The 26,397-nt window shown below is 46.7% G+C and overlaps 1 protein-coding gene and 1 long non-coding RNA gene across 5 annotated transcripts in view; one reads left to right on the top strand and one right to left on the bottom strand.

Moving 5' to 3' along the window:
- The window catches only part of ADAP2 (ArfGAP with dual PH domains 2), a 184,050-nt gene extending 177,862 nt beyond the window's left edge, over nucleotides 1-6,188 (bottom strand). For all 4 annotated transcript variants that reach the window (XM_085617208.1, XM_085617207.1, XM_085617210.1 and 1 more), the window contains exon 1: nucleotides 942-6,188. In XM_085617208.1, the coding sequence (XP_085473334.1) occupies nucleotides 942-1,023 (82 nt within the window). In that variant the 5' untranslated portion in view covers nucleotides 1,024-6,188. The remainder of the gene's footprint in view (nucleotides 1-941) is intronic.
- On the top strand, nucleotides 6,168-22,975 carry LOC146810226 (uncharacterized). Its single transcript, XR_014966564.1, has 2 exons — nucleotides 6,168-6,407; nucleotides 21,190-22,975. It is a non-coding gene; the product is annotated as an uncharacterized LOC146810226 (long non-coding RNA).
- Nucleotides 22,976-26,397: the final 3,422 nt, after the last annotated feature.

Below are 26,397 nucleotides of genomic sequence, written 5' to 3'. Positions count from 1 at the left end.
TCTTTCAACTTCCACCTCCATCCATCGCTTTTTATTTCTTCCGCAGGAGGGTTACGTACTCAACCCCATGATGCCATGTGGCAGGGATGTGCTGAAAGGCTTGTCGTGTTGATCTTCAGGTACCAAACAGCAATTGCAAATGTATTCTGAGGCAGCTATAAGCCATTTCAGTGAGCAGAGACTTACTTGCCTGTGATAGGTCATGCCTGTTTGGGATATACATCTGGACTACTAGACTTGACTCCGGCCTTTTTAATTATATCTCTGCTTAAAATGTTCATGCGGGCCATGAAACAATGTTTTTCTTAAGAAGTATTTCATACTTCAATCCAAGTATGTGTATGTGACGTTTTTAAAGTGTGAACCTAGCGACAAGCACAGTACTAGAGTGACAAATAGGGAGTAAAGGGGGCCGTGTAAACACACACTGGAGAAGGGATGGGTAAGAGGATTAACAGTGGCCAAGGAGTCATAGGAGAGGCTTGAGAGATGGGATTCCAGCGAAGTCAGAGGTTTTATCCTGTGGGCCAGAATAGGCTGCAGAACAGGTGTAGAAGACATTTAAAGTTTGCAGTGACACAGCTTGCTGCACTAGCAAGGCGGCCAGAGCACCGGAAGGCATGCCCAGGTGCCTCAGCTTGCAGTCAGCATTGCTTGCAGCCTGCCCCCCGGCCCCCTCCACCCCCCAACCCATCCTAAAATGGAGTCACTCAGGACTCAGAGGAACTTCTGGTGGCACAGATGAGTCCAGCAGTGCCCTGAGACCACAAGTGCAATTATCGGCGCGGTGTCATTGCCTGGCTTTTACTTCAAAGTGTCACAAATTTGGGAGTGGAATGTCACTCATAAATACACGGATTGCCATGGAAATATCACACTTGTCAGCTGTGAATTACGCCAAGACATTGGACAACCAATCAGAGAGGAGACGGTCCTCTTACCTGGGGCTCCGCAGTCGGCGCACTCCTGGTTCCCCGGCAGTGTCTTGAGTTCGTATAAAAGCTTCTCGTTTCCACCAGACATTCTTTCAATCTACGCTTCTCTCTCGCTGCGCCTTGGAATCCGAGGAGGGCCGCTGTCCTTCTTCGAAAGCGAGGCGCTCGGAGGGAGACCGGAGCGCTGGGCGCCGGCAGCCCCCACAGCTGCTTTCTGGCCGCTTCTTTTATTATTTAAAAAAAAAACAAGAGATAAAGAGCAGTATAGCAGGAGCAGATGGTGGGGAGAAAGATGTGGCTTTTACCACCAGGCCCTGGAACGTGGAATATGCTGCAACTGGTGGAACGGGCTCTACGGCTTTACCGTTGCCTGCTTCGAAGAGCAGCTAGAAGGCGCTATGGAACCGGTTGTGAGCAGTGCCTGCCCTGGCCCCTGCAAATCCGGACTGCGCTGGCAGCCGAGCCGCAGCCTGAGGCGATGTGGTTCCCCACGTGTCGCAAACCGCGGAGAAGGACTCAACCAACCGGTGAGCTGGATTCGGTTCAACGAAAACAAGAAAGTGAAGCAAAGCCATGTCTGTGGCATTTCGGATACAGGTCTTAAATGTTAAGCAGGGGCACCTGATGCCTGAGGGCTCGTGCAAACAAAACTTGCTCTACCGGCGTGAAAAGGTAAAATGCTACAAGGAAGTGAGCTCCGCATTAGGGGAGTTTTCGTAAGGTGTGTATTGCTCGGCCCGAGTGGAGCAGGTGTGAAAAGATATACGAAGTGAAATATCTGTGTTGGATTTAAAGTACAACGAGAGAAAAAATAGAGTTGTAGAGGAAAGTGTGAAGTAGACAGGGAGGTGGAATTAGCAACCGCGACAGGGAAATTATTCCCCAGTCTGGGAGCTGGAAAGGTAAACATTTGGAAACAAGCATTGGCATAGCCAATAGGTCTCGCCTTTGGGACCTTATGTGTTTAGGCAGAATTTTTGGCTATGTTGTAGAGCATTGTTGTAATTAAGTAATTTTGAGTGGTAAGTTGTGTAGGGCATTTAAGTTGCATTGAGTAGAGTGTAATAATGTGGTTTGTAATTATGTGTTATTTAGTGGTATGTTGAGTGTATTGAAGTTGCATTGAGTAGAGTGTAATTATGTGGCTTGTAATTATGGGGTACTTAGTGGTATGTGGCGTACATTTATATTGTATTAATTTGAGTGTAATTATGTGGTGTGTAACTATGTCACTGAGTGGTATTATGTGGATTGCATTTATGTTGCATAGAGTACAGTGTAATTATGTGACGTGTATTTATGTGGCATAGTGTTATTTGGTGGAGTGTTTTTATGTTGCCTTTAACAGAGTGTAATTATGTGACATGTAATTTTGTGGTAGTGTATGGTATTATGTGTAGTATTTTTATGTTGCATTTAGTTTAGTGTAATTATATGGTGTGTAAATATGTGGTACTGCGCGGTATTATGTGCAGTGTATTTATGTTGTATTGAGTAGAGTGTAATTATGTGGCTTGTAATTATGTGATACTTAGTGGTAATATGTGTAGGGTATTTTAGTTGCATTGATTGGAGTCTAATTATGTGGCTTGTAATTATGTGGTACTTAGTGGTATGTGGCGTGTATTAATGTTGTATTTATTTTTGTGTCATTATGTGTCGTGTAACTATGGCACATTGAGTGGTATTATGTGGAGTGTATATATGTTGGATTGAGTACAATGTAATTATATGTCATGTATTTCTGTGGCATATTGTTATTATGTGGAGTCTTTTTATGTTGCCTTTAATTGAGTGTAATTATGTGACATGCATTTTTGTGTTAGTGCGTGGTATTAAGTGGAGTGTTTTTATGTTGCATTGAGTATAGTGTAATTATATGGTGTGTAATTATGTGGTCGTGCATGGTATTATGTGGAGTGTATTTATGTTGTATTGATTAGAGTGTAATTATGTGGCTTGTCATTATGTGGTACTTAGTGGTAATATGTGTAGGGCATTTCAGTTGCATTAAGTAGAGTGTAATTATATGGTACTTTTTGGTAATATGTGGAGTGTATTTAATTTGCATTGAGTAGAGTGTTATGTGGCTTGTAATTATGTGGTACTTAGTGGTATGTGGCGTATATTTATGTTGTATTGAGTTGAGTGTAATTATGTGGCGTGTAACTATGTTATAGTGAGTGCATTTATGTTGCAATGAGTACAGTGTAATTATGTGGTGTGTATTTATGTAGCATAGTGTTATTATGTGGAGTGGTTTTATGTTGCTTTTACTAGAGTGTATTTATGTGACATGTAATTTTGTGGTAGTGTGTGGTATTATGTGGAGTGTCTTTATTTTAGCATTGAGTATAGTGTAATTATATGGTGTGTAAATATGTGGTACTGCGTGGTATTATGTGGAGTGTATGTATGTTGTATTGAGTAGAGTGTAATTATGTGGCTTGTAATTATGTGGTACTGAGTGGTAATATGTGTTGTGCATTTACGTTGCATTGAGTAGAGTGTAAATATGTGCTTTGTAATTATCTAATATTTAGTGGTATGTATTAATGTTGCATTTATTTTAGTGTAATTATGTGTTGTGTAACTATGGCACACTGAGTGGTATTATGTGGAGTGTATATATGTTGTATTGAGTACAGTGTAATCATATGTTTTGTACTTATGTGGCATAGTGTTATACTGTGTTGTGTGACCCAGGCCTTGAACCATTTGGTTTGTCTCTGGGCGGCTGAGTGCGTGGGCGGGGGATGGGAGTGGTCCAAAGTGAGGTCTAGAGTGCAATTGTAATCGCCTCCTAAGATCCACGGGATGGAGGCGAATTGGGCTAGCACCCCGGTGAGACGATCCCAAAACGTATCCTGCTCCACGTTCGGGGCGTATATACTACCCAATAGCACAGAGTGTCCGTCTAAGAGTCCCTCAAGTAGAGCATACCTACCCTCTTTGTCTACCACCCGTCCAAGTTCCTGAAAAGGGGTCCCCGGTCGCACCCAGATTAGCGCCCCGCGTGCATAGGCAGAGTATGATGTGGCACATATGGTTCCACGCCATTTGGTCTGTAACTTGCATATCTCGGTGTTGGTAAGGTGTGTCTCCTGCAAAAATGCGATTCGGGCATTTTGGCGTTTTGTATATGAGTATACGGCATAACATATGGAGGCCACGGGTGTTGAGTGTTAGGATGCTGATGTCAGCATTCTGTGTCATTGTAGTCATAAGGTAATGTCAGTGTGCACCAGAATGGATTGTGGCAACCGGAGCACAGTGACCAATGAGTCCCCTATTGTGCGTCGAGTATCCTGTTGTGTGAGGTTCCATGAGGGGGTGGGGTGTTTCTGAACCAGGGCAATAAACTGTAAAACTGGGGTCGGGAAACATTCCCAATGCTGAGGACCCATCGCTGTCAACAATACGTCCAAACCTACTCTCTCAAAGATGTAGAGTACAACAATACATGATGGGGGTGGCAGTGCGTGCATGCGAGGCGTGCCGTCGATCGGGCCTTGGCAGGATCATTGAGTGTCGCCTGGAGCGTACTGGGTCATGTCTATGTCATGAGCGCTCATTGAGTAAGTTCAGGCTGCATAAATCATGTGGGATTGTTGGTGGGGTCATCTCATGCCGGAAGGGAGTTCATTTGACCATCCAACATGGCGTCAGCTGTCTGGGGGGTGACTATGGGGGGTGTACTTGAGTCTGCTCCAGAGAGTGTTCCATTGCTGTCATCCTCCCCTTCTGATAAGAAGATATGTGGGGCCCGATCTATGTCCTCCGTATGGGGGGGATGTCTGTAGAACAATCACTGCCTGTAAGACCTCACTTCTCTCCTTCATAATTTGTTCCAGGTCCGGGGAGTCCTGGGTGCCTGACCCTAGCTTTCCCTTCGTCTCCCTGCTTTGCTGTTTTGAGTTGCGGCTCCTGCCGCGTGGTGATTTGAATATCGGGCCTCGTGCAGATTCAGTTTTGGCTTGTTGTGTGCAGTGGTGGTCTGCCAATTTGTGTGCTCCCTCGGCGTTTGTGAAAAAGGTAGCAGAGCCATTGTAAAGGATTTTGAGGCGGGCTGGGAATAGGAGGCAGTATTGTATATTGTTCGTGCGTAGTCGACGTTTTACTTCCAGAAACGATGATCTTTGTTGTTGCACCGCTCGTGCATAGTCCGGGAATATCATTATCGGTATATTTTCTACGCGCAGAGGGCCTGCCTGTCTGGCATGCTCGAAGTACTGCATCCCGGTCTCGAAAGTGTAAGAATTTCTCCAGCAGTGGTCTGGGGGAGCTCCTGGCCGAGGTTTGTGAGCCGGGACTCTGTGGGCGAGTTCCATGAAGAAGAATGCCATCCTGTCCTTCGTGGGGGTGAAGGACTTCACCCATGTTTCTATGTATTCCAGCGGGTCTGAGCCTTCGATTCCCTCCGGGAGACCCAGCACGCGAATGTTGCAGTGTCGCGAACGTCCTTCCAAATCGTTCGCACTTTTTTCCATTGTGGACAGGCGGCTCAGGCCGTCTTGCAGTGTCTTCTCGTGCGCCTTGATGGTTGGTTGCAGCTCGACTAGTTCCTTCTCCCCACTCCTTCACTTTGTCAGCGAGTTTGCGGTGATCGTATTGAATAAGGCTGATATCTGTCGCGAGGGTGCATAGTCGTTTCTCCATGGAAATCCTGGAATGCTCGATGGCTGTTAATACCTGGTCCAGCTTATCTGAGATTGATGGGTTTGGCTGTGGTGCTGTGATGCGACCCATGTCCGGGTGTTGGGCATGTTTTCTGGGGCGGTCTCGGGCACTGCGGTTTGCAGAGAGGCTCATGGTTTCCCCATTGCAGCGACCAGGTAGGTCTCACCTATCGCAGGCGTTGTCGAGGGTTATGAGGTGTGAGACCTGCCTTGTGACATCCAGATGTTGAACTTACTGGTCCCAGAAGAAGGCTGATCCTCTGTTGGCAAAGTACTGGGTTATAGTGGTTTGGTGGGCCTCCGAAAGGGGGAAAAGCTTCGGTTTCGGGTTTCCCCAATGTCCAGTTTACCTCCCTGGAAGAGGGGTAGGTGCCCCCAGGAAGGGCTTGGAGTGCTGCACGAGATGCTGGTGGTGGTGGAGGAGAAGTCTATTCGGAGGTCCCGGGTGAGCTGGCAATCAGCTCATGCGCCTCGCCTTCGGCGGAGTACGTGGACCGATGCTGGTGAGAGTTACAGCGCCGCCATTTTAGGGTCAGGCAGCGTCCATTTTAGGTGCGTGGAGGTCACGCCGTAATGAAAGGAGGGGAGCCGTTGTGTGACCACCCGCTGCGGGGAACTCGCCTGCTCACCTCCGTCTCGTCAACGTTGGATGTCCGTGGAGGCCTCCGGAGACTCACTCTCGCTGTTCATTGTGGGCTCTCAGCGCCATTTTAGGTCCAGGCAACATTGATGCATAGCACCTCCGGAGTATCCTGCTGGATCGGGGGTGACAGTCGGCCCGTCGGCACCACAGGTAGTGATTTGCATCTCAGACCCCTCACTGTGGCGTCGCAGGTCCATGTAGTGGCGAGTTGGCAGCCGAAGCGGGTAGCACGGTGTGGAGGCCCCCATTGTTGCTCTCTATGCCCGTCTTCCTGCGGGACTCTGGGGTTAGCTTCGATTCTCGGCAATGTGGGGGTTGTGGGTCGCCGCCGCTATGCCTGCTGTTGTTTTGCTGGCCCCGTCGCTGGCGTTCGTCCCGTGGTTTAGGGTCAGTCCCACAGGGCCTGCAGACCGGAGCGGACGGGTGCCATCTTGCTGCCGAGAGCCTGGGTTACGATTCTCACGATTTTTCTCTGGACAGGCCCCTAATTGTAGAGATTTGGGGGTGTCGTTGGGTGCAGCTTGACTTCCGATGCTTGGATATCGCCGGAAACAGGCAATATGCTGGCCCGATCACGGAGCCTCAGCAAAGGACGTCTGCCATCATTTCCCAACCAATTTATTTTTAAAAATGTAGTATTCTGAAATTTGCTAAATTTTTGAATAATATTAAATCGCAAGTTAAGATGACAAGACAATCAATTTTTATTAATGTGTTACATCAAAGCACGGCACCAGGGGTGCCTGGCCTAGAGGTCCAACGTGACAGACACACTTTAGGCGAGCTCCTGCAGCCCTCATTAATATCCTGCAAAATCCTACTGGAAAACTGGCTAACTATAGCTATCCTGACTCCCTGACATCGGATGGGTGCTGTCACAGTCGACAGCGGCCCACAGCGAAAGGAGGGTGCACCGTGCAGTGTGGCCTAGTAGTCTTCGGCAGCCGCATCGGCCATGATGGGAACATCTGGATGGCCTGGACCTCGGGTTAGGGGCTGGGCCGACCAGTGGCAACTGACAGACGGGCTCAGGTGGTGCTGCCAGGCCCCATCACTGCAGAATTGGTGAGCCTGGGCGCTGTGGCCCACGAGTCCCTGGGGGCACAGTCCCGCGACTGGAGGCGGGCTATGTGCCCAGCTGGTTACTCAGATGCGGCTGGAGAGCCGCTCCTAGACGTGAGCGGCGTGGCGTGGGGGCCTGTGTGCTCACCGCTGTGGAGGCGGGTGGCCTCGAGTGCCAGATCGACTGGCTGAAGGGGCACCTGAATTTGAAGGACAAGACCACCTTGCAATAGGAGCCAAATCGACGAGAGTGATACCAGGTGAGGGCCCCACTAGGGGGGGCTGTACCCCATCCACAGTAGTGGTCGGGCCATGTCCCGGTGCGGCTTGTGGGCTGGAGGGGGCCCTCCTGACCCACATTCACTGCGGGGCGGCTGTCTCTTCTAGCCCGGTGCCTACTGGCTAGCTGGGTGCCTTCATGACCGTTGGGGCACCGGGGCCCCTGACTGCTTATCTCACGACACTCCAGGTGGTGACATTAGCCGGTGGCCCAAACTTTGGGGGATCGTGGGCTCAGCTGTGCCACCCTTGCGGACCTCGGGGGAGCTAAAGATAACCAAAGGTAAACCCCTGGGGCCTTCCGCCATGCAAGGTACGAATAATCGCTTCATAGGGGCTGAAGCAACAAAGGCAGAGGCTCATGGCACCTCAAGTGCCTCCCCCTACAATGCGGTGCTGTTGACTGTCATCACACAGTTCAGGGACATGCTGGAGGCCAAGACAGGTGCGGTGGGGTCCCGCGTGACACTTCTGCGCCAAGATCTTCACAACGCCGAGGAGTGCATCACCGAGGCTGAGACCCTGGTCTCGGGTGTGGAGGACATGGTTGTCATATTCCAGAAAAAAGTTACATCTCTCAAGTCCCTAATTAAGGGGTTTGCGACGCGTGTGGCGAATGGCGGACACGATGAAATAACCTTTATTTCGTGGGCTTTCCGGAGGGCTTTGAGGGTTAAGACATGGGCAAATTTGTGTGTGTGTATATATATATATATATATATATGTATTTTCCACCAGATGCTCATCCTACCACTAGCGAGATCCCAGGAAAATCTGGTCTATGACTCCCAACAGATCATGATTTTTTCAGACATGTTTTTTAACACTGCAGAGGAGATCTTCGCTTGGACTAACAAGACTGCTTCCTTGAGGCCCCACACCCCTCTGCGCCTGGACTCGTACTCGCCCTCCAGTGGCCCACGACAGCAACCGACCACGTTGAAGGAGAACAATCGACAAAAATCTAGATCGTCGTTGTAATCTGGACCCCGTGCGGAGGACATAACAGATGCCACCAAAGAGTAGCAGACACACGCTGGACAGGATGTGGCGTGTTGGGCTCCTGGATCGGACTTGAGAGACTACTATATAAGCCTCAACACAAGGTACTTTTCTATACACACCGTGGCATAGGCGTACTCGCCGTCGCCACTACATTGACCACAGTTCCTTGGGGCAACTTGCTGGTGTGACGAGCAGAGTGCGACCAACTGTATTTGATTTATTTACGGCTCCCTTGAGCCAACGGGCTGACGAGCCTTGGACCTGCACCTGCGCGCCATGAGAGGTACTCTACCTGTTTTAATTACGTTTTGGCAGTCCACGCGGCACCCCTATACACTTACCTGCTCCCTGCTGACGAGAGGCAACTACCTCGAAACACGTGTCCAGGGATGGCTAATGCGACACATACTTTTCTATATACACCGTGGCATAGGCGTACTCGCCGTCGCCACTACATTGACCACAGTTCCTTGGGGCAACTTGCTGGTGTGACGAGCAGAGTGCGACCAACTGTATTTGATTTATTTACGGCTCCCTTGAGCCAACGGGCTGACGAGCCTTGGACCTGCACCTGCGCGCCATGAGAGGTACTCTACCTGTTTTAATTACGTTTTGGTAGTCCACGCGGCACCCCTATACACTTACCTGCTCCCTGCTGACGAGAGGCAACTACCTCGAAACACGTGTCCAGGGATGGCTAATGCGACACATGCTTTTCTATACACACCGTGGCATAGGCGTACTCGCCGTCGCCACTACATTGACCACAGTTCCTTGGGGCAACTTGCTGGTGTGACGAGCAGAGTGCGACCAACTGTATTTGATTTATTTACGGCTCCCTTGAGCCAACGGGCTGACGAGCCTTGGACCTGCACCTGCGCGCCATGAGAGGTACTCTACCTGTTTTAATTACGTTTTGGCAGTCCACGCGGCACCCCTATACACTTACCTGCTCCCTGCTGACGAGAGGCAACTACCTCGAAACACGTGTCCAGGGATGGCTAATGCGACACATACTTTTCTATACACACCGTGGCATAGGCGTACTCGCCGTCGCCACTACATTGACCACAGTTCCTTGGGGCAACTTGCTGGTGTGACGAGCAGAGTGCGACCAACTGTATTTGATTTATTTACGGCTCCCTTGAGCCAACGGGCTGACGAGCCTTGGACCTGCACCTGCGCGCCATGAGAGGTACTCTACCTGTTTTAATTACGTTTTGGCAGTCCACGCGGCACCCCTATACACTTACCTGCTCCCTGCTGACGAGAGGCAACTACCTCAAAACACGTGTCCAGGGATGGCTAATGCGACACATACTTTTCTATACACATCGTGGCATAGGCGTACTCGCCGTCGCCACTACATTGACCACAGTTCCTTGGGGCAACTTGCTGGTGTGACGAGCAGAGTGCGACCAACTGTATTTGATACAATGGCTCCACCTCTGGATAGTTAAGATTCAAGCTTTCCAGAAGGACTTTCTGTTGATGGGGCATGTGGGGATCTATTGGATGGATCCGGCGTTCATCCCCCATTGGGGCGGGTGCCGGGTTCCATCCGCAACAGATACTTCAGCGGTTTTGAGGTATATGGGTGGGGGTGGGATGGGTGGTTTGGGGTCGAAGTTGGTGTTTGTTCATTTTCTATTTTATGCACTGCTCTGATGCCCTTTGCTTGAGAGTCTGGCCTACCGATAACCCATCACATGTGTACTGAGCACCCAAATGACTGATACAAACACTAGCTGTGGCGATTACACATAGTCAACTGGAAAGTACAAGGGATTCTGGATAAGTTCAAAAGGGGTGCAGTACTCTGTCAAGCCAAAAGCCTACAGGAGGACATCTTATTTATGCAGGAGACACATCTCCTAGGGTCTAAAGCTCCCTGTTTGGCCCGTTTCAGCTATATGCACATTTTACATTCGGGCTTCACACGGGGCTCTCGAGGGGTGTCTATCCTTATCCATTGTCCGGTTACCTTCCAGCTCCTGAAGACCTGGGTAGATATACAGGGGAGATACATGTTTGTGACTAGAACTGTTCATGGGGAATCCATTGTCTTAGGTAGTATATATGCCCCTGCCAGTCACCCAATCCTTTATCGATCAGTTGGTAGATGTGTGGGGGTCCATGCCGGGCGGCCTGGCAATCATGGGTGGGGACTGGAATGACGTTATGTATCCTGATCAGGATTTATGGCATGCGGCTGGTGGGTGGAGCTATTGCGCGACTCCCACCTCAAACCATTGGCAGAAATGGCCTGGGTGGACAAATTTATGGGCCCATCACACCACCGAGGGGCAGGTATACTTTCTATTCCCCAGGGCACAGCTCGTTTCCCGGCTGGATGACCTGTTTATATCGATGGGACATGCACATATGGTAGTCGACACTGCCTAGGGTGCTCTCAGACCACTCTCCAGTAGCAGTAATGGTATTGGTGGGCCTCGCCGCCCCCCGTTCCGCTGGCGACGGTCCCCTTAGCACCCTAGGGACCTATCATAGAGAACACATATATACCGCACTGTGGAAGAGTATTTCACGCACAACGAGGCCACTACTACCTCTAGTAGGACTCTGTGGGAGACTATGAAGCCCACGTTAGAAGGGGCCGATCTACATTTTCGCAGGGTAGCATGCAAACAGTGTTAGCACCAATTATCACAGATGGAAGCCCCAATCCATGGGCTGAAGCAGCAGAGTAGGGAGGGGACAAGTGCAACGGCAGTTGAGCTTCGTTCAACAACAAAATTAGGGGGCGCTGTTAGAAGAAGCCAGGTGAACTTGGCTCGTTTCACATAGCAGAATCTGTCAATGGGGCGACAAGTCAGGGAGATTATGGCATTGGTTGTGTCAGAATTCTTTGACCTCAACCTATGTGCTCACTAAACCTGACGCCGTTGCCAACAGCTTAGCCAGCTTCTATTGAACCCTATATGCCAATCGGGACCTTTTGATCACCACACAGATCGCGAAGTTCCTGGATGATTTACCCCCGAAGGCCTTGTCAACGGAGGATCATTTGAGGCTCCCTTCACGGTCAAAGAATTAGCTGCTGCCCTATCGGACCTATTCCCAGGAAAGGCTCCGAAACCCAGCAGATTTCCCAGCGAATGGTTCAAGGTGTATTGGCCGCTGCTGAGCAACTGTATCTAGATGCACTCCAGGAGGCGGTGGGGGAAGCCCGCATGCCTTCGGACTAGCGACATGCTGAGATTGAGGTGTCCCCCAAGCCGGGTCTTCTCCCAGAGCTTCACTCCTTGCACCGTCCAATCTCACTTTTGAATATTGAGACCAAGTTGCTGGCCAAAGCCTTGGCTAATAGATTGATGCCTCACATGGTAGACCTCGTGCACCCGGACCAGGCTGGCTTCATGCCCCACAGCGCCACATGCCACAACATCTGCCAAGCACACAATGCCATTGCCGCTGTAGATCACTTGGGGCGCCCGGAGGTCCTACTCTTGGCAGATATTGACAATGCTTTCGATTCTGTTAGTTCAACATACTTATCGCTCTATTACAAAGCCTAAATATGGGCCCCAGATTTCTAGCTTATGTTTGCCTATTGTATACGGAGTTGACTGCTACCATGCGCATAGGAGGTTCGATCTCGCCCCCTGATATGACGTGGTACCAGACAGGAATGGCACCTGTCTCCTCTTTTATTCACCCTGGCCTTGGCCATCAGCTTCAAGAGTTAGGATGGATGCCTTGGTCTGGGATTTTGAATGGTCAAGGGAAGTCTCAGACCGTATCGCTCTGTATGCCGACGACGTGCTATTCTTCCTCACAGACCCCCACAGATCAGTCCCTAGAATCATACGTATAATGCAGGTGCTCAGGGAGCCGTCAGGTCTTTATATGAACACCAGCAAGTCGACACTGTAGCCTTTGCGACGGATGTCGGCTCAGGGCACCTGGGCCACAGACTTATCCGTAGCAGTGATGGTCTGCAATACCTCGGTGTCTTCCTATCCTCTAGCCAGTTGATCTCATGGGAGAGCAATTTGTGACTCCTAACTGAGCAATTGTAGACTGATGTTGAGGTGTGGTCTCCCCTGCCACTGTCCCGTAGCTCCACTATCTTCAAAAAGGTCCCCCTACCCCGCCTTTTATACCAACTTCAGAATCGCCCATATCCGATTCCCCCGTATGGTTTTGGCAGATTAATGCAGTTTTTGTGGGGAGGTGGTGCCTCTCGGGTGGCTTTGCGTATGTGCTGTCAGTCCCCATACTGTGGGGGTATAGCCCCCGCCGACGTCCAGTCTTATCTCACCGCCTCGCACCTACTGGTGCTTAATGAACTGTGGTACAATTCCAGGGATGACCCGGCATACGCAGTTGAACGCTGGGTGGTGGACGATTTGTCTCTCCTCGAGTATCTTTATAGTAGATCGAATGTAGTAAATCTGCTTCCTGCGACTCGTGTCACAATACTCATGTGGAGATAATCTCTTCACAGGATGGACTGATGGGGCTGGCTCACACGGGCGACCCTGCCGCGGCAGACCAGGCTTTTCCCCCAGTTGGCTGACCTTTTGGGTTTTCGAGAGTGGGACCACGTAGGCATTTCCACCTTGGGGGATGTAATGCGGGGCCCGTACTTGCATCGTTTCAGAATCTCCAGTCTGAATTCTCAATGCCCTGTAGCCAATTTTTAAGTATTCTGTGGGGTGTGACACCATCCTGGGGGGGGGTGGGGGAGAGGGGTAAGGGGGGAGGGGCGGTGCGCACTCCCCCCTAAAATCATACAATTTTTTCCCACTGTCCCACGTCGCTAGTCATTTTGCTTCTGGTATTTCTTGACCCATTTCCATTTTGGATTGGAGAACTCCGGAACAGCAGCCAATTAGCACATAGGAACGTCACCACTGATGTTCCATCAATGAGGGGGCAGCAGCATAGATGGCAGGAGTGCGCAAAAGAGCTCCTGCATACTAATACTTCTAGGTTGTATGGCGCTTCTTCATTCCTGCTGTTTGTGCTTGCTGCTTTTTCTTACTTATTTCTTCTTTGTTTGCTGGCAAGGCTTCCCTGCGTTTTACCCCCTCACCGTGAAGGATTTTGCTGGGTCTCCTGACACCTTTGAAATCGAAAGTGAACGAACGGGCAGTCTACAGTGGACTGTCTGTTCCTTCACATTCCCTTTCATAACAGAGGACACTCCCTGCCTCCCACTGCAGCTGAAGCGTTACAGCTCTAGGAATTAACCCCGTCCCGGGATGGTTAGCTGTTCACTAAAAGGGGCAAAGTTTCTCTTTAAATTACACAAGCACGGGCATGTCGTGCACCATCAAGGTTTCCTTCCTAAATTACAAAAGTGCACATTTACGTGCTCTGTAATGCAGCCTTTTGGGGGGGGGGGGGGGCCTGATAGAGACAGCTCTGTTTTTGCCCTGATGGCCTGAAATAATTCCTAAACAGATTCTTGTAAATACCGTTTTTGGTTCATTTCTTTTTAATGTGATTGAGGTGTGAGAGTCTATTACTATTTGCAGAGAAAGGTGTTTTTTTCATGCAACAACCATAAAAAGTTTCTTTTAGATCAAAACAGGACCTCACATATGAGAAATTGGAGGATGTCACAGATATTATTCATTGTAAAATTAGTTGGCTGCTGCTGTGTTACAACCGTGAAAACACACATCACTATCTCTGAAAATTAGATGTGAGCACATTTAGAATTTCGACCATAGAGCCTGTGCACCAGTAATAGCCTGGCTAAAGAGGGTATGGCAGAGTTGAAAGTAGGGTGTCCAACTGTCAGTAAATTTCACGGACCGTCCGTCATTTGGAACTCACGTCCGTTGTCTGTGATGATTCCTTTTACTCCCGCCTTTTGTCTGTAATTTTGGGCATTGTGTAACAGCACTGTTCCCCTGCGAGAAGCCTCAACTCCCTGATGGGGCTGTCTCACACTAATCCTCTTAGCACAAGAGCAGCCCCACTCCGCCCATTGTCATTCTGTGTGCCGGCTGATTGTCACATACAGAATGACAAAGGGGCCGGTCTGGGCTGTTAAAGCATGTGGTGGCCTTCTCCTGCTTTGGTATAGGGCAGGGCATTCTGTCAGATGGAAGAAATGTGCAAAAACGTCCATGCTGCTACGTGAGAATCCAAATCACGAAAAGAAGGTGGTGAAACAAGTGAAAAAGAAGGGGTTATAGTTCTCATCATTTTAGAACTGATGCATTTTCAATATTATATTCAACGAAGCCATGGTTGCTGCTTTTTTATTTTATGCAACTAACAACCATAGAGAAAGCCAATAATTCTGGCTTGTTGTAGGTGTAACGTTACTTGTTGTATTATATATCTAGATGCAATGTCAGTAGCAGCAAAATACCAGTCGGGTGGCACATTATACTAAGCACAGATTTTTAGCTTAGGTGTTTTAAGCAAGACCCTTAATTACATTGACAACCCCTTTGGAGAGACGCCCCCTAGTTTTTTCATCTCACTTAAAGCCCTGGAAACAACACCATGTCACAGTCACTTCATGTCCTCGCACTGTGCATCATCCAAGACACGTGACTTCCAAGTTTTCAGATTGCCTATGTGCAGGAGCATAGTGAACCCTCCCCCACCCCACCCCTTGCTTTAGTAACTACAGTGAGGGTGGAGTTCTTGATGGGCCTCTTCTGTCTGCAACTCTGGAGATGAAAGCTCAGCTTTTATAATTAATGTGAAAAGGGGAGTGAGTAAGGGAAGAGATGGGTGGATGGCTGGATGGATTAGTGAAAGGCTGACTGGATGCATGAAAGAGTGAATGGATGGATGAGAGAAAGGATGGCTGGATGAGTGAGTGGAAGGATGGATAAGAGAAAAGGTTAATAGATAGATGTATGGGTGAGAGGGTAGATGAATGGGCGCGTGAATGGGTGGATGGATGAGTAAAATGCTGGATGGATGGATTGATGAATTGATAAGTGAAAGGGTGAATGGATGGTCAGATGAATGAAGGGTGGATGTAAGGATGAATGAGTGAGTGAAAGGGAGGGTAGATGGACAAAGGGATGGGTAGATGAGTGAATGAGTGAAAGGGTAGATGGATGAGAGAAAGGATGGATGGATGAGTGAAAGGGTGGATGAGTGATAGGGTCAATGGATGGATTCATGAGTGGATGAGAAGATGGATGGGTAGGTGGATGGATGGAAGGATGGATGGGTAAGTGGAAGGGGACAGAGAGAAAAAAGGAGGATGGATGCTGTAGGAGAGTTGTCGTAAATTGGCTGCGATTAAATTAGCGTTAGCAGAATCCATCTGGTATTTAGAGGCTATCCTGTACATTTTGTGGAATCCATTTTGTATTTCTGGCAGCCATTTTGTCTTCCCTTGTGCTCTGTTTAAAGGACTGGCTATACTTAGACTCTGCTACCCTGCACATGCGCAGGAATATCTAACTGTCCATGCATCTGTTTTTAGTCTGTAACTATCAGGTTGTTTCTACCAGAGTCAGCAACAACTAGCTCCTCCTTTACTGTTGACGGTGCATTTCTGTATGACCATCTATGTATGTAACTCTTCTCATGTATGCTTGCACCGCCCTTTTCCAGAGCCCCTGTGTGGGTATAAAAGACCCATGGTTCTTCTACTCTGTGTGCTACCTTCATTCAGCACCACAGGGTGCTGGGTGAATGTGGTTCCACCTCATGAGGTTTAATAAACTATGTATTTTCTATTTCAGTTTCTGTGCCAACTTCTTTCTAATAGTCTGAGGACTCTGTGCAGAGAAGGGCGAACCCCTTGCACTGGTAGGCCTAGCTGAGGCCCACTTCTACAAATTTGCGGCCCAACGTGGGGCTCATCGGTGACTCGGATGCCCAAAGGATTGGTCGCGACGAAGGATTGGAATCTCGCTCTGGACGTGATCACTGCCCGATAAGACCAGAGTCTTGGCATCCACGGCGACTTTTCCTTTCTTTCTGATCTGACCATCCAGGTGGCACCGGTCCTCGACTGAGATCTCTTCTGTTGATTCACCGTGCAGTGACCATTTGGTCGATTTTAGAACTTGGCAGGATGAATCTGGACACCAAGTGATTGGTAAGTGTCTGCGGCGCTTGCTGTTGGTTTTGATGCCTGTGATTGGTAAGGTAGTTTAGTAACGCTTACTGTGGCTTTGAGTATGGTATATTTTGTGTTGGCCAACTTGGTTTGTTTTGACATATGTGACTTGCAATTCACATAGGCAGGTAATGAGGAGAATTTTCTCTAACTGAATTGATTTGAACGGCACATCGTACTAAAGGTACCTTAAGTGCTACTTTGATTATAATATTGCATATTCTGCACTATTTTTGGCATGCCTGTCTTTAGCACACTTCAAAGGATGTGGTGCTTTTGGAATGGTACCAAAATGAGACTTGATGAAGCACAACTGTATATTAAGTATGGTCTTTCTTCTATAATGTACAGCGCATTATGGAATAAATACATTTGTAAGGATCCGGAGTTGCGTTGGCCTATGTATGGGTCATTTGATTTTTGGAAAACAATGTATGTTTAAGCAAAAGACTAGGCAAGAGATGATTGATTGTGTACGAATGTGGGAGAAAAAGTACGTGAATGAATGAATGCGTTGCCTTCTTGGATGTACCATTTCTTTTGTATATAATTAACCGGCTCCCCTAGAGGGGGTACTTAACTAGGGTTAGGTATATAAAAGTATTTTTTCCTTTGGTGACTAGTACCCCGAGGAACTAAAAATGTACATAAAAGGATCCTGGTCTGTGCACTTAGTAACATTCATAAGTGATGAGCTGCAGAGCGTTTTTCTGGTGTTCTGCCAGCCAAATCTGGTGAATATGACTTGCAACTAGTATTTACAAATGGTTTGGTTTAAGTACAGTCTGTGGGCTGTCTTTTGTTTCTGTCTTGAGTGTTGATCTGTGGGTTAAATGTGTGTTTAAATGTTATGGTGTGGTAAACTGTGTTTTGGATGTTGCTAGCACTGGAAAAAACGTGTGATTGAATGACTGTGAATATGTGGAAGAATTCTGAGAAGTGAAATTGTTAAGGAGTAAATTTAATTTGGTCTCATCACCATCAATAAGTCGCAAAAGGAAATTGAGAGGGGTGTAGCTAGAGAAAGAGCAACCCCTGTGATTTGAGGACACCCTTAATGTACAAAAGTATTAATGAAGAGTACTTAGGAACCGGTTAAAAGTTTAGCTTGAAAAATTGTGGGTATTTCGAATTTGCAAATTGTTCCTATGCAGCTTTGTGTTCTTGGTGGTTCAGTGAGCCAATGTGCTGGGTCCACAGGGTTGTAGGTTCTAATTTAAGCTGAACCTGCTAATCTGAGAATTGAACCTAAACTTATGACCCTTGAAAAGAAATTGTATATTAAAATAAATTTTTCCATAGGGCAAATTATTGCAGTTTAGATAAAATTAGGAAGGCTTTTTGTCTTTGACAGCTTCAGGGCTGTGCAAGGCAGATTTTGACCTTGCAGCCCGTAAGGTGGGGGGCTAAAAATAGGGGAGTGAACCAGGAGGTGAAATCACTGCTTAGAAAGCTTCACTGACATGAAAATGTGTAATGCTTGCAGCAGGACAGCCGTCGAGAGAGGTGGGGGCCCGGAGCACTCGCTGTGGCCCGGTTCTGCACTGAGGGGCTATTTTTAGCTTCTCTGATGAGACAGGGCAGCTGAAGAACGAAACTCAAGGAGCCTTCCTCGGCCCTATTTTGTGCAAAGACCAGTTAGACTTTCCATAGAAAACTGTTTTTATTTTTTTTAAAACTGTTGCATTAATCCTAGACAAAAAGTAAAATGATGCTCTTGCTTGAAATTTTAAGGGCTATATGCCTATATAAAAACGATTTTCCAATTGAGAATTAATTTTCTCAGTGGAAATTGTGGCACAAAGCTAACATGGACTGTCAGATAAGAGTTTTACCTTTAGAAAGTTAAAATTAAGATGACCTGTGAAAAGAGAAAAACGAAATTGTGTGTTTTACTATAGACTAAATTCAGATACAAAATGTCACAGCATTTATCTTTTGTATAGGGTATTCAAAGGCATTCACATTATACAGAACGACAGAGTTGTGTTGGCTTGCAAGGTTGACTTGAAAGGCGTGTGAATTCGACGCCTTTACGTGTCAAACAGCTGTGTCAGCAAGACTATTTCTATTCTCTGCGGACTCCGGCCACAGAGAACAGCTAAAGTCAAACACGTTGTAAAATGCGGTATTTCAGACTGCTGTTTTAAAAGTTAGAAATATAGTTTCATGATTTTTGATAAACAGAGGGCAGATTGACAGTAGGGATTTCTTTTCTTAATGCCTTTTTAAAAAAAAATAAGGATAAGAGGGGTTTTTGATGTTAAATAATAATGACTGTCCTTCATTTAAAAGTGGCGCAGACTTAAGATGTTTCAAGATAAGCTTCTGTGCTTAGGGCTAAGAATTAATGTGTTCCAATATGATAGGCAAAGGGATGCAGCTTGCTTTTCATATGTGGACTCATCAAAATGATTAGATTTATTTAAAAAAAAATATATATACATATATTTTTATTATTTTGTGATTTAAAATAGGTGCATTAAATTCGTTTTTTAATATTTATAATGCCTAATAATGATACTGTGACCTCCTAGCATCCAAATTGAATTTAAGCCGTGCTATACAGCAATAGGGGGTCAATTACATGTGAAAATGTCACTTTATCCAGGCGTACAAAACTCATTTTTATAAGGACATACATTATACATTTCTGATGCCACATCTCTGTGATATGTAGAGGACATTCTGGGGATGACTATTATGCAAAAACATTGTAGGATATTAATTTTTAAGTGCCCTAAAACTCAAAGTCGAAATTGAGTGAAAATTCACTATTTAAATGAGATTTCTCCAGTCAGAGCAGCTTTTAAACTGCCTTAGACTCAAGTAAATGCACATATGTAAGCATAAAACTTCGTAGCTGACATTTATATTGCTCAAGCACTCAGCACCCTGATTCTAAATATATCTATGTACAAAAACTGGCAGATGTTATTAAGCTTACCTCTGAAATTGCTGGTAGACACACATTAGAATGGGTTTTGCTGCTCTGCCTTCGGTCTCTAGGGTCACTTTGACTTGGGAGCACCGCATGACAACCTTGCATACAAGATGGAACAGCTGCATAGGTTAAAGGCCGAACTCCTACATTTAGAAGCCTGGCAGGGCTCGGCTGCACATGAGCTTTGACATTTCGACATTTGAAAGACGAAATGGCAGGGGAAGAAAGAGGTTTTTGCTTACCTTTTTTTTGGCAAAAGCAAGTTTTTGTGTGCACTCAATGAACATAGTATATCTGCCATATATATATAGTATAAATGTTTTTAGGGTTGAATTCAGGAAGCAATGGGATTCAGTTTGAATTCATGCGGCCTCATGTTGCTATACTACATTTGCTAAGGGAATATGTTCTTTAGCTAAGTTTACTGCGCTATTTAGCTCCTCAGAGTTTGTTTATGCCCAGTTGCTACAAATTGGAGCTAATAGTGTTGACAGAATGAAACCTGTTACAGGTTTCTTACTGTCAAAACTGGGGAGAGGAGGCTAGCTCCTCCACAAATTAAAGGTAGGCAAATTTATGTGTTCTCTCTCTTTTTCTTAATTTTTTTCGAGCCTGTCTAAACTGTCTGTGAAATAACCATGAGACATTTAATTGGCTATTCAGTAATACTGTTTTAAACATTATTAGCATTAATAAAACGAATAAATATATTTTGCTATGTTACTACCCATCCTCTCTGATGGAATTATGAGAGGATGAGTAGTCTAGATTGCTGCTTCCTTATTTGATCTTTAAGAGGAACTAGCTGTGGGTAGTTTTTGTTTGAAAATTCTCAGGTGACAACACCACTATTGTTTGTTATTCTCATGCTACATACAGTTTTGCAAGGGCATTGCTAGTTTTATTAGACAGTCTGTGTAAATAAACTGACAGTCCTTACTAGAACTAATGTTGCATAGTTTGGATTGTGAAAATGTAGAATGCAGGGAAGAGGTCTATGTGATCCTTAGCAAACATTTTTGAGGAAAATATTGTTTTATAGGAGTCTGTTAGTCACAAGATGTTCCACTGGAGAACGTGTACCCATTATGTTGAAGTTTTTAGTTCTTTATGTAATAAGAATCTTTGTTAAATTAGCAGTGTTCGGTTTTCCTGTTGCTCCTATAACATGAGAGCATGGTCCTGAGTATACAATGTAGGTGCTTTTATTAAGAAAAATCATTTTAGAAGTGTCTGCAGTCCTGTACAAATAATGCAATGTTTAGGAGTAAACGTGTATAACATTTCCTTTTTCTTGAGGGTCTTTAGAAATGAACACAGACTTCCTTGACTGCTTGGCATTGGGTGACGTATTACTCTTGTCAGTTCACTAAATAGTTCCTTTTATACTTGCCAATAGGTTCAGGCTGTTGTTTTATTTACTCTCACATATATGAAAGTGGTTCCAGGGTGCCTTGTTAATATATGGGGCGTTCCTAGACTAGGAAGTATTCTGAGACTATCCTCTCTGTTGATAGATTATTTCTGTTCCTTGTCTAAAGACCTTTTGTTCTGTCCACCAATAGATATTTGCTGCTTTACAACCATTGCCAGAGGGGCGCGGACATCAGATCCAGCTTGAGGAGTCAGCACCAGTCCAGCTTGAAGTCAAAGTGAAGGTAACCAGCACAGGCATTACTGGCAACCAGGACCTCAGTGAAGGTAGAAGGCCGGAAGCATTGTGATGAGAGTACCCCTGCTACTATCTTGGGCGAAAGACGGGGTCACAAATCAGAAAGGAGAAATCGTGGATCAAGCTTTTGATGCCCAGCCGAGAGTCACAGACCGACCAGGAAGGCGAGAAAGTTTTTGCTTGAGGTAACCCCCTTTGAAACAAGGGTTGCTTCAGAGATCCTAGCATCAGGCCTCTGAATCCTGGTCCTAAAGTGGCTGTAAAGTTTTCACCTTTGTTGGCCAAGATCTATGGCCCCAACGAAAGAGCAGTGTGCCAGCAGAGCAATACAGGAGTTAGGGAAGGACTTCAGTTCAGGGTACAGGTGCTGTGTCTCTGGTGCCTGTTAGATTGAAATGAAAAAAACTGGTGCACTGCCTGAGACACAGGACAGGATCGCTGAGCGCATTTGCCCTGGTGGGTGATTGCCCTATCCTGAAAGAAGAAACTTTTCCCTTGAAACTAGGCCATGATTCCTGAGTTGCGAGTTGTGCAGCTCCACCGTGGGAACAACAAGAGCCTGGCTGTGAGGCTCAAACGGACACAGGGAGAAGACTCCCCTCCGGTTGGTTGTACGGCGGGATTAATTTGCCAAGGACTTCTTTTTCTTTTTGTTGAAAATGTACCCCATTGATTGTCCCATTTTTGAGGGGGAGCAACCCTTTGCAGCTCTTCGTCCTAATTCTCATGGTCCTGTGTAGTTCTCCTGGTCCTCTGGATCCAGGATCATTTTTGTAAATAATATGTCTGACTGCTTTAATGTTTGTATTGGGTATAATGATAGATACTCTAGCCCTCATAAAGGAAACACTGGAAAAGTCTAGCGAAAATGTTTTTAAAGTTGAAATTGATGGTAACTGAAATGCATAGGAGCCGTGAAAATGTTTTTACTGGATGGTTCTAGGATTTGCTTAGGACTAGAAAGCTAATAATTCTGTTTCTGATAATAGTAATTACTCTCTCCTGCTATCTGTATGACCGTATTCTCTGTTCCCTTTGTACTTCTGTTTATACCTCATACATACCCGCTTAACAATATTTAGAAAGAGAAATGCCCACCTAGCAATGAATTAGGATATTTATGAAAAAAAAAAAAATATTGAAAATTAATATGCATATTTTTCATTTTTCCTACTGGATTATGGGAGATGTCTTCAGCTAACGCTAAAAGGGTCGTCTGTCGTAAATTGGCTGCGATTAAATTAGCGTTAGCAGAATCCATCTGGTATTTAGAGGCTATCCTGTACATTTTGTGGAATCCATTTTGTATTTCTGGCAGCCATTTTGTCTTCCCTTGTGCTCTGTTTAAAGGACTGGCTATACTTAGACTCTGCTACCCTGCACATGCGCAGGAATATCTAACTGTCCATGCATCTGTTTTTAGTCTGTAACTATCAGGTTGTTTCTACCAGAGTCAGCAACTGCTAGCTCCTCCTTTACTGTTGACGGTGCATTTCTGTATGACCATCTATGTATGTAACTCTTCTCATGTATGCTTGCACCGCCCTTTTCCTGAGCCCCTGTGTGGGTATAAAAGACCCATGGTTCTTCTACTCTGTGTGCTACCTTCATTCAGCACGACAGGGTGCTGGGTGAATGTGGTTCCACCTCATGAGGTTTAATAAACTATGTATTTTCTATTTCAGTTTCTGTGCCAACTTCTTTCTAATAGTCTGAGGACTCTGCGCAGAGAAGGGCGAACCCCTTGCACTGGTAGGCCTAGCTGAGGCCCACTTCTACAGAGTAGGGGCTGCTTTCTATGGTCACCCCCATTTTTAGGTCTCTCTGGCTATCGCGTAAGCGATCGCTCAGCAAGACTCTTGTAAGGGGCTCCCAAAAGTGCTCCCAAAAGCGGATTGCATGGCGAGCACGCGCACAATCACGTGCATCGTGCCGCCATGCAATCCGTTTGGCATCCTACTTCAAAGGGTCCGCTCCCCCGCCTGGAATGCGCTCCCCCGCCATGCGCGCGCACCACGCTCCGCCGGGCTTGTCTTGTTTTTCTTAGCCGGGAAATTAAGCCGAAAGTTCTTCTCCCCACTCTACCAAGTTGGGGGCTCTAATGGGAGTAGCATATCCAGGAGAAAAATCTTTTGGAACGGTAGAGATACTGTGACCCACAAGAGAGCATATGGCCTCACTTCATATTTATTAAGTCTTTTATAAACCACTGCAAGTCTTTTCAGAACAAGGCGCTATTGTGTTGCCCATGGAGGTCAAAAGTCAAACCTTCAGGTATCATATTGTTCAGTTGTAACTAGCTGTGGCACTTCAACTTCCCTGTGTCTTGTAGACACTTCTGGGTGGAAGTCACCTGACCAGGAGATGCATCTAGTTCGACCAGAATATGCATATTGTATGCATTATTTTAATTAAAGATTAAAACGGGTCTCCTTATAGTAAGCAATGCAACTATTAAAAATGTGAATACGAGCCCAACAGCTGGTAAATAACTTTTCTGAACTCATTGCAATCTGAGAGGTCAAGCAAAAAGAATGTACCATAATGAACACTGCTTTGTAGATCCTCTAAACCTTTTTTGTGCAAATACAGACAAACTGTGTCTTTTTCACCATTATCAGCGAGAGAAAAAGAGGTTGTGGCGTAACGGCCAGAGCTGACGACACTGGAAATAGGAAACCAGGTTCGAGTCACGGCGTCGGCAAGACATCCAGTGATTCTGGGCAAATCACTTAATCTTCCTGTGCCTACAAAAATAGTATGTTTTCTTGTGTAATGTAACTTGTGCTCATGTATAGCGCTCCAATACCTTCGGGTCGAGTTTGCGCTACATAAAACTGCAAACGGAGAGGCTATACCCTTATGTCACAACACTACAAGCATCGCAGAAGCTGGGCGAAATCGAATATTAGTTTATTAGCAGAGCATCATTTGTAGTTTCTTTTTTTGCCTTAAAAATCGAATGGTTATGGAAGATTTGCCAATATCTGCAGTTTACTTGTACTTCTAAGAAACATATGGGTTGCCAACTTGCCACCCCAGTCAAGACACTATAAAACACGGAAGTTACCATAATGTAATGTTGCAGGGTACCCCCAATGATATGCTGGAGGCAGGACTAGTGTATAAGTACCTTTATTGCAGTACTAGGTATCACACATCCGAGAGAGCGCCGGGCAACAGGCTCCGATCGCTTCTCTCGCTTCGCGCTAACTCGCGCAGTAGCGTCCAATATGGCCGCTACGCGCATTTCCGCCGTTACGTAGTGCGCGTCAACTAGACCGCGACACTACATATCTCCCCCTTTTATACCACACAACACAATGTACCTGACTGGGTGGTTAGTCCATTTCGTAGTCTCTAAACTTGGACGGTCTCACCACCGCTCGCCCAACCCGGGTGTGTCTTACCGGGGTAGTATGTCCTTCTTGATCTCCTTCTGCGACAGGGCTTCCCCTTCTTCCTTCCGGAGTGCTATGACCTTCTCTCTCTCCATTCTCACCCCCTTCCCGGGTCCTTTCCTCCGTGGCCGGTCCTTCGTGTACCTTTCTCTCACAGTTTTGCTCTTCATGAATGTTCTCTCCACACTCTCCCTTTGGAGCTCCTGCTTCCCTTGTCACCTCTTCTGGTGGTGTTGCCCCTTCCATGTCCTCCCGGGGCCATTGTAAGATTTTGTTGCATTTGGCCATACGGTCTTGGGACCACACGTTTCCATCGCTGAGCAACGCTGCTCGGTCATACACTTCTTCCACTCTTAGGGGTGGGGAGTATTTGCTTTCTCCCTTTCGCTTTAGAACAGCCAGCTTCACTCTGACCCACTCCCCTTTTTCTATCGCTGTCTCCTTCACCTTTTTGTTGCGGTTGTAGTATTCAGTGTAAATATGCTGTGCCTTCTCCAGGTTGTGTTGTACCACCGCTGGAGACCACTTGCTGGTAATGGTTTTCTCTTTCCAAGCAACGTTGTCTCTGGTGAAGGGTTGCCTTCCTCGTAGGATTTGGAAGGGGCTGTACCCCGTGCTGGTGGGGGTGATGCGATATGCCCAGACCGTACTTTGTACTTCTTTTTCCCAGTCTTTGCCCCTAGTGATGGCAGCCTGTATGGAGCCCATAAGCACCCTGTTGAACCTTTCTACTTGTCCATTACTGGCCGGGTGATATATCGACGTGTGTCTGAGTAGAATGCCATTCCTTTCCGCAAATCTGGACCATTTGTCCGAGGTAAATTGGGGACCATTGTCACTGATTATGGTTCTGGGGATGCCCTCCCTGAGGAATACCGTCTTGAGAAAACGCAGTATTGTGTTAGTGTCCATTTCCTCTTGGATGTGTACCTCTGGCCACTTTGAGTATTTGTCCACTAACACGCATAGGTACTTGGGTATCCCCTGATGGTCAAGTACAGGCCCCTAGATGTCCACTGCCACTTCTTCCCACGGGTTACTGGGATTCGTGAACTTTCCTAGAGCAGGCCTCATCGGTTTTAGTATTTTGTCAGCTCCTTGGCACTGCACGCAGTCTCTCACGTGCCTCTCCACCTGCAGATCCATCCCCGGCCACCAATACGTTTGTTTGGTTCTGGCTTTCGTCTTCACGATTCCCAGGTGTCCTTCGTGTATTATAGACAACAGATCCGGTATTATGTTCTCAGGTGGAACCACTCTATTTACTCTGTATACAAACACACCGTCGTTCCCCACCGACAGCTCCTCTCTAACCTCGTAGAACTGTGGAACCATGGGCTTCTGTTGTCTCCTCTCCGGCCACCCTCGTATGATGTACTTCTTGATTTCTTCCAGGTCTCTATCAGGTGCATACGCATCCTTCCACTCCTGTCTACTGATGGCCCTTTCCGGATCATCCGTCAGGGCTACCATCTCGTCTTCTTCATCGGTGTCGCTGGTGGCGCTTTCCATTGCTGACGCCCTGCTGAGATAATCCGCTATCTTGTTTCTTGAGCCAGGTATGTAGTCCACGTCGTACCGATACTCCAAGAGTTTTAGCGTCATCTTCGCTATCCGGGGTGTTGCGCTGGCATGGCCACTTGACGTCAAGACCTTCACTAGGGGTTTGTGGTCCGTTTTCACTTGAAATCGCGTGCCCC

The sequence above is a fragment of the Triturus cristatus genome, chromosome 7 (assembly GCF_964204655.1).
Source record: "Triturus cristatus chromosome 7, aTriCri1.1, whole genome shotgun sequence".
Classification (NCBI taxonomy): Eukaryota; Metazoa; Chordata; class Amphibia; order Caudata; family Salamandridae; genus Triturus; species Triturus cristatus.
This window is presented reverse-complemented; position numbering and strand designations above follow the sequence as displayed.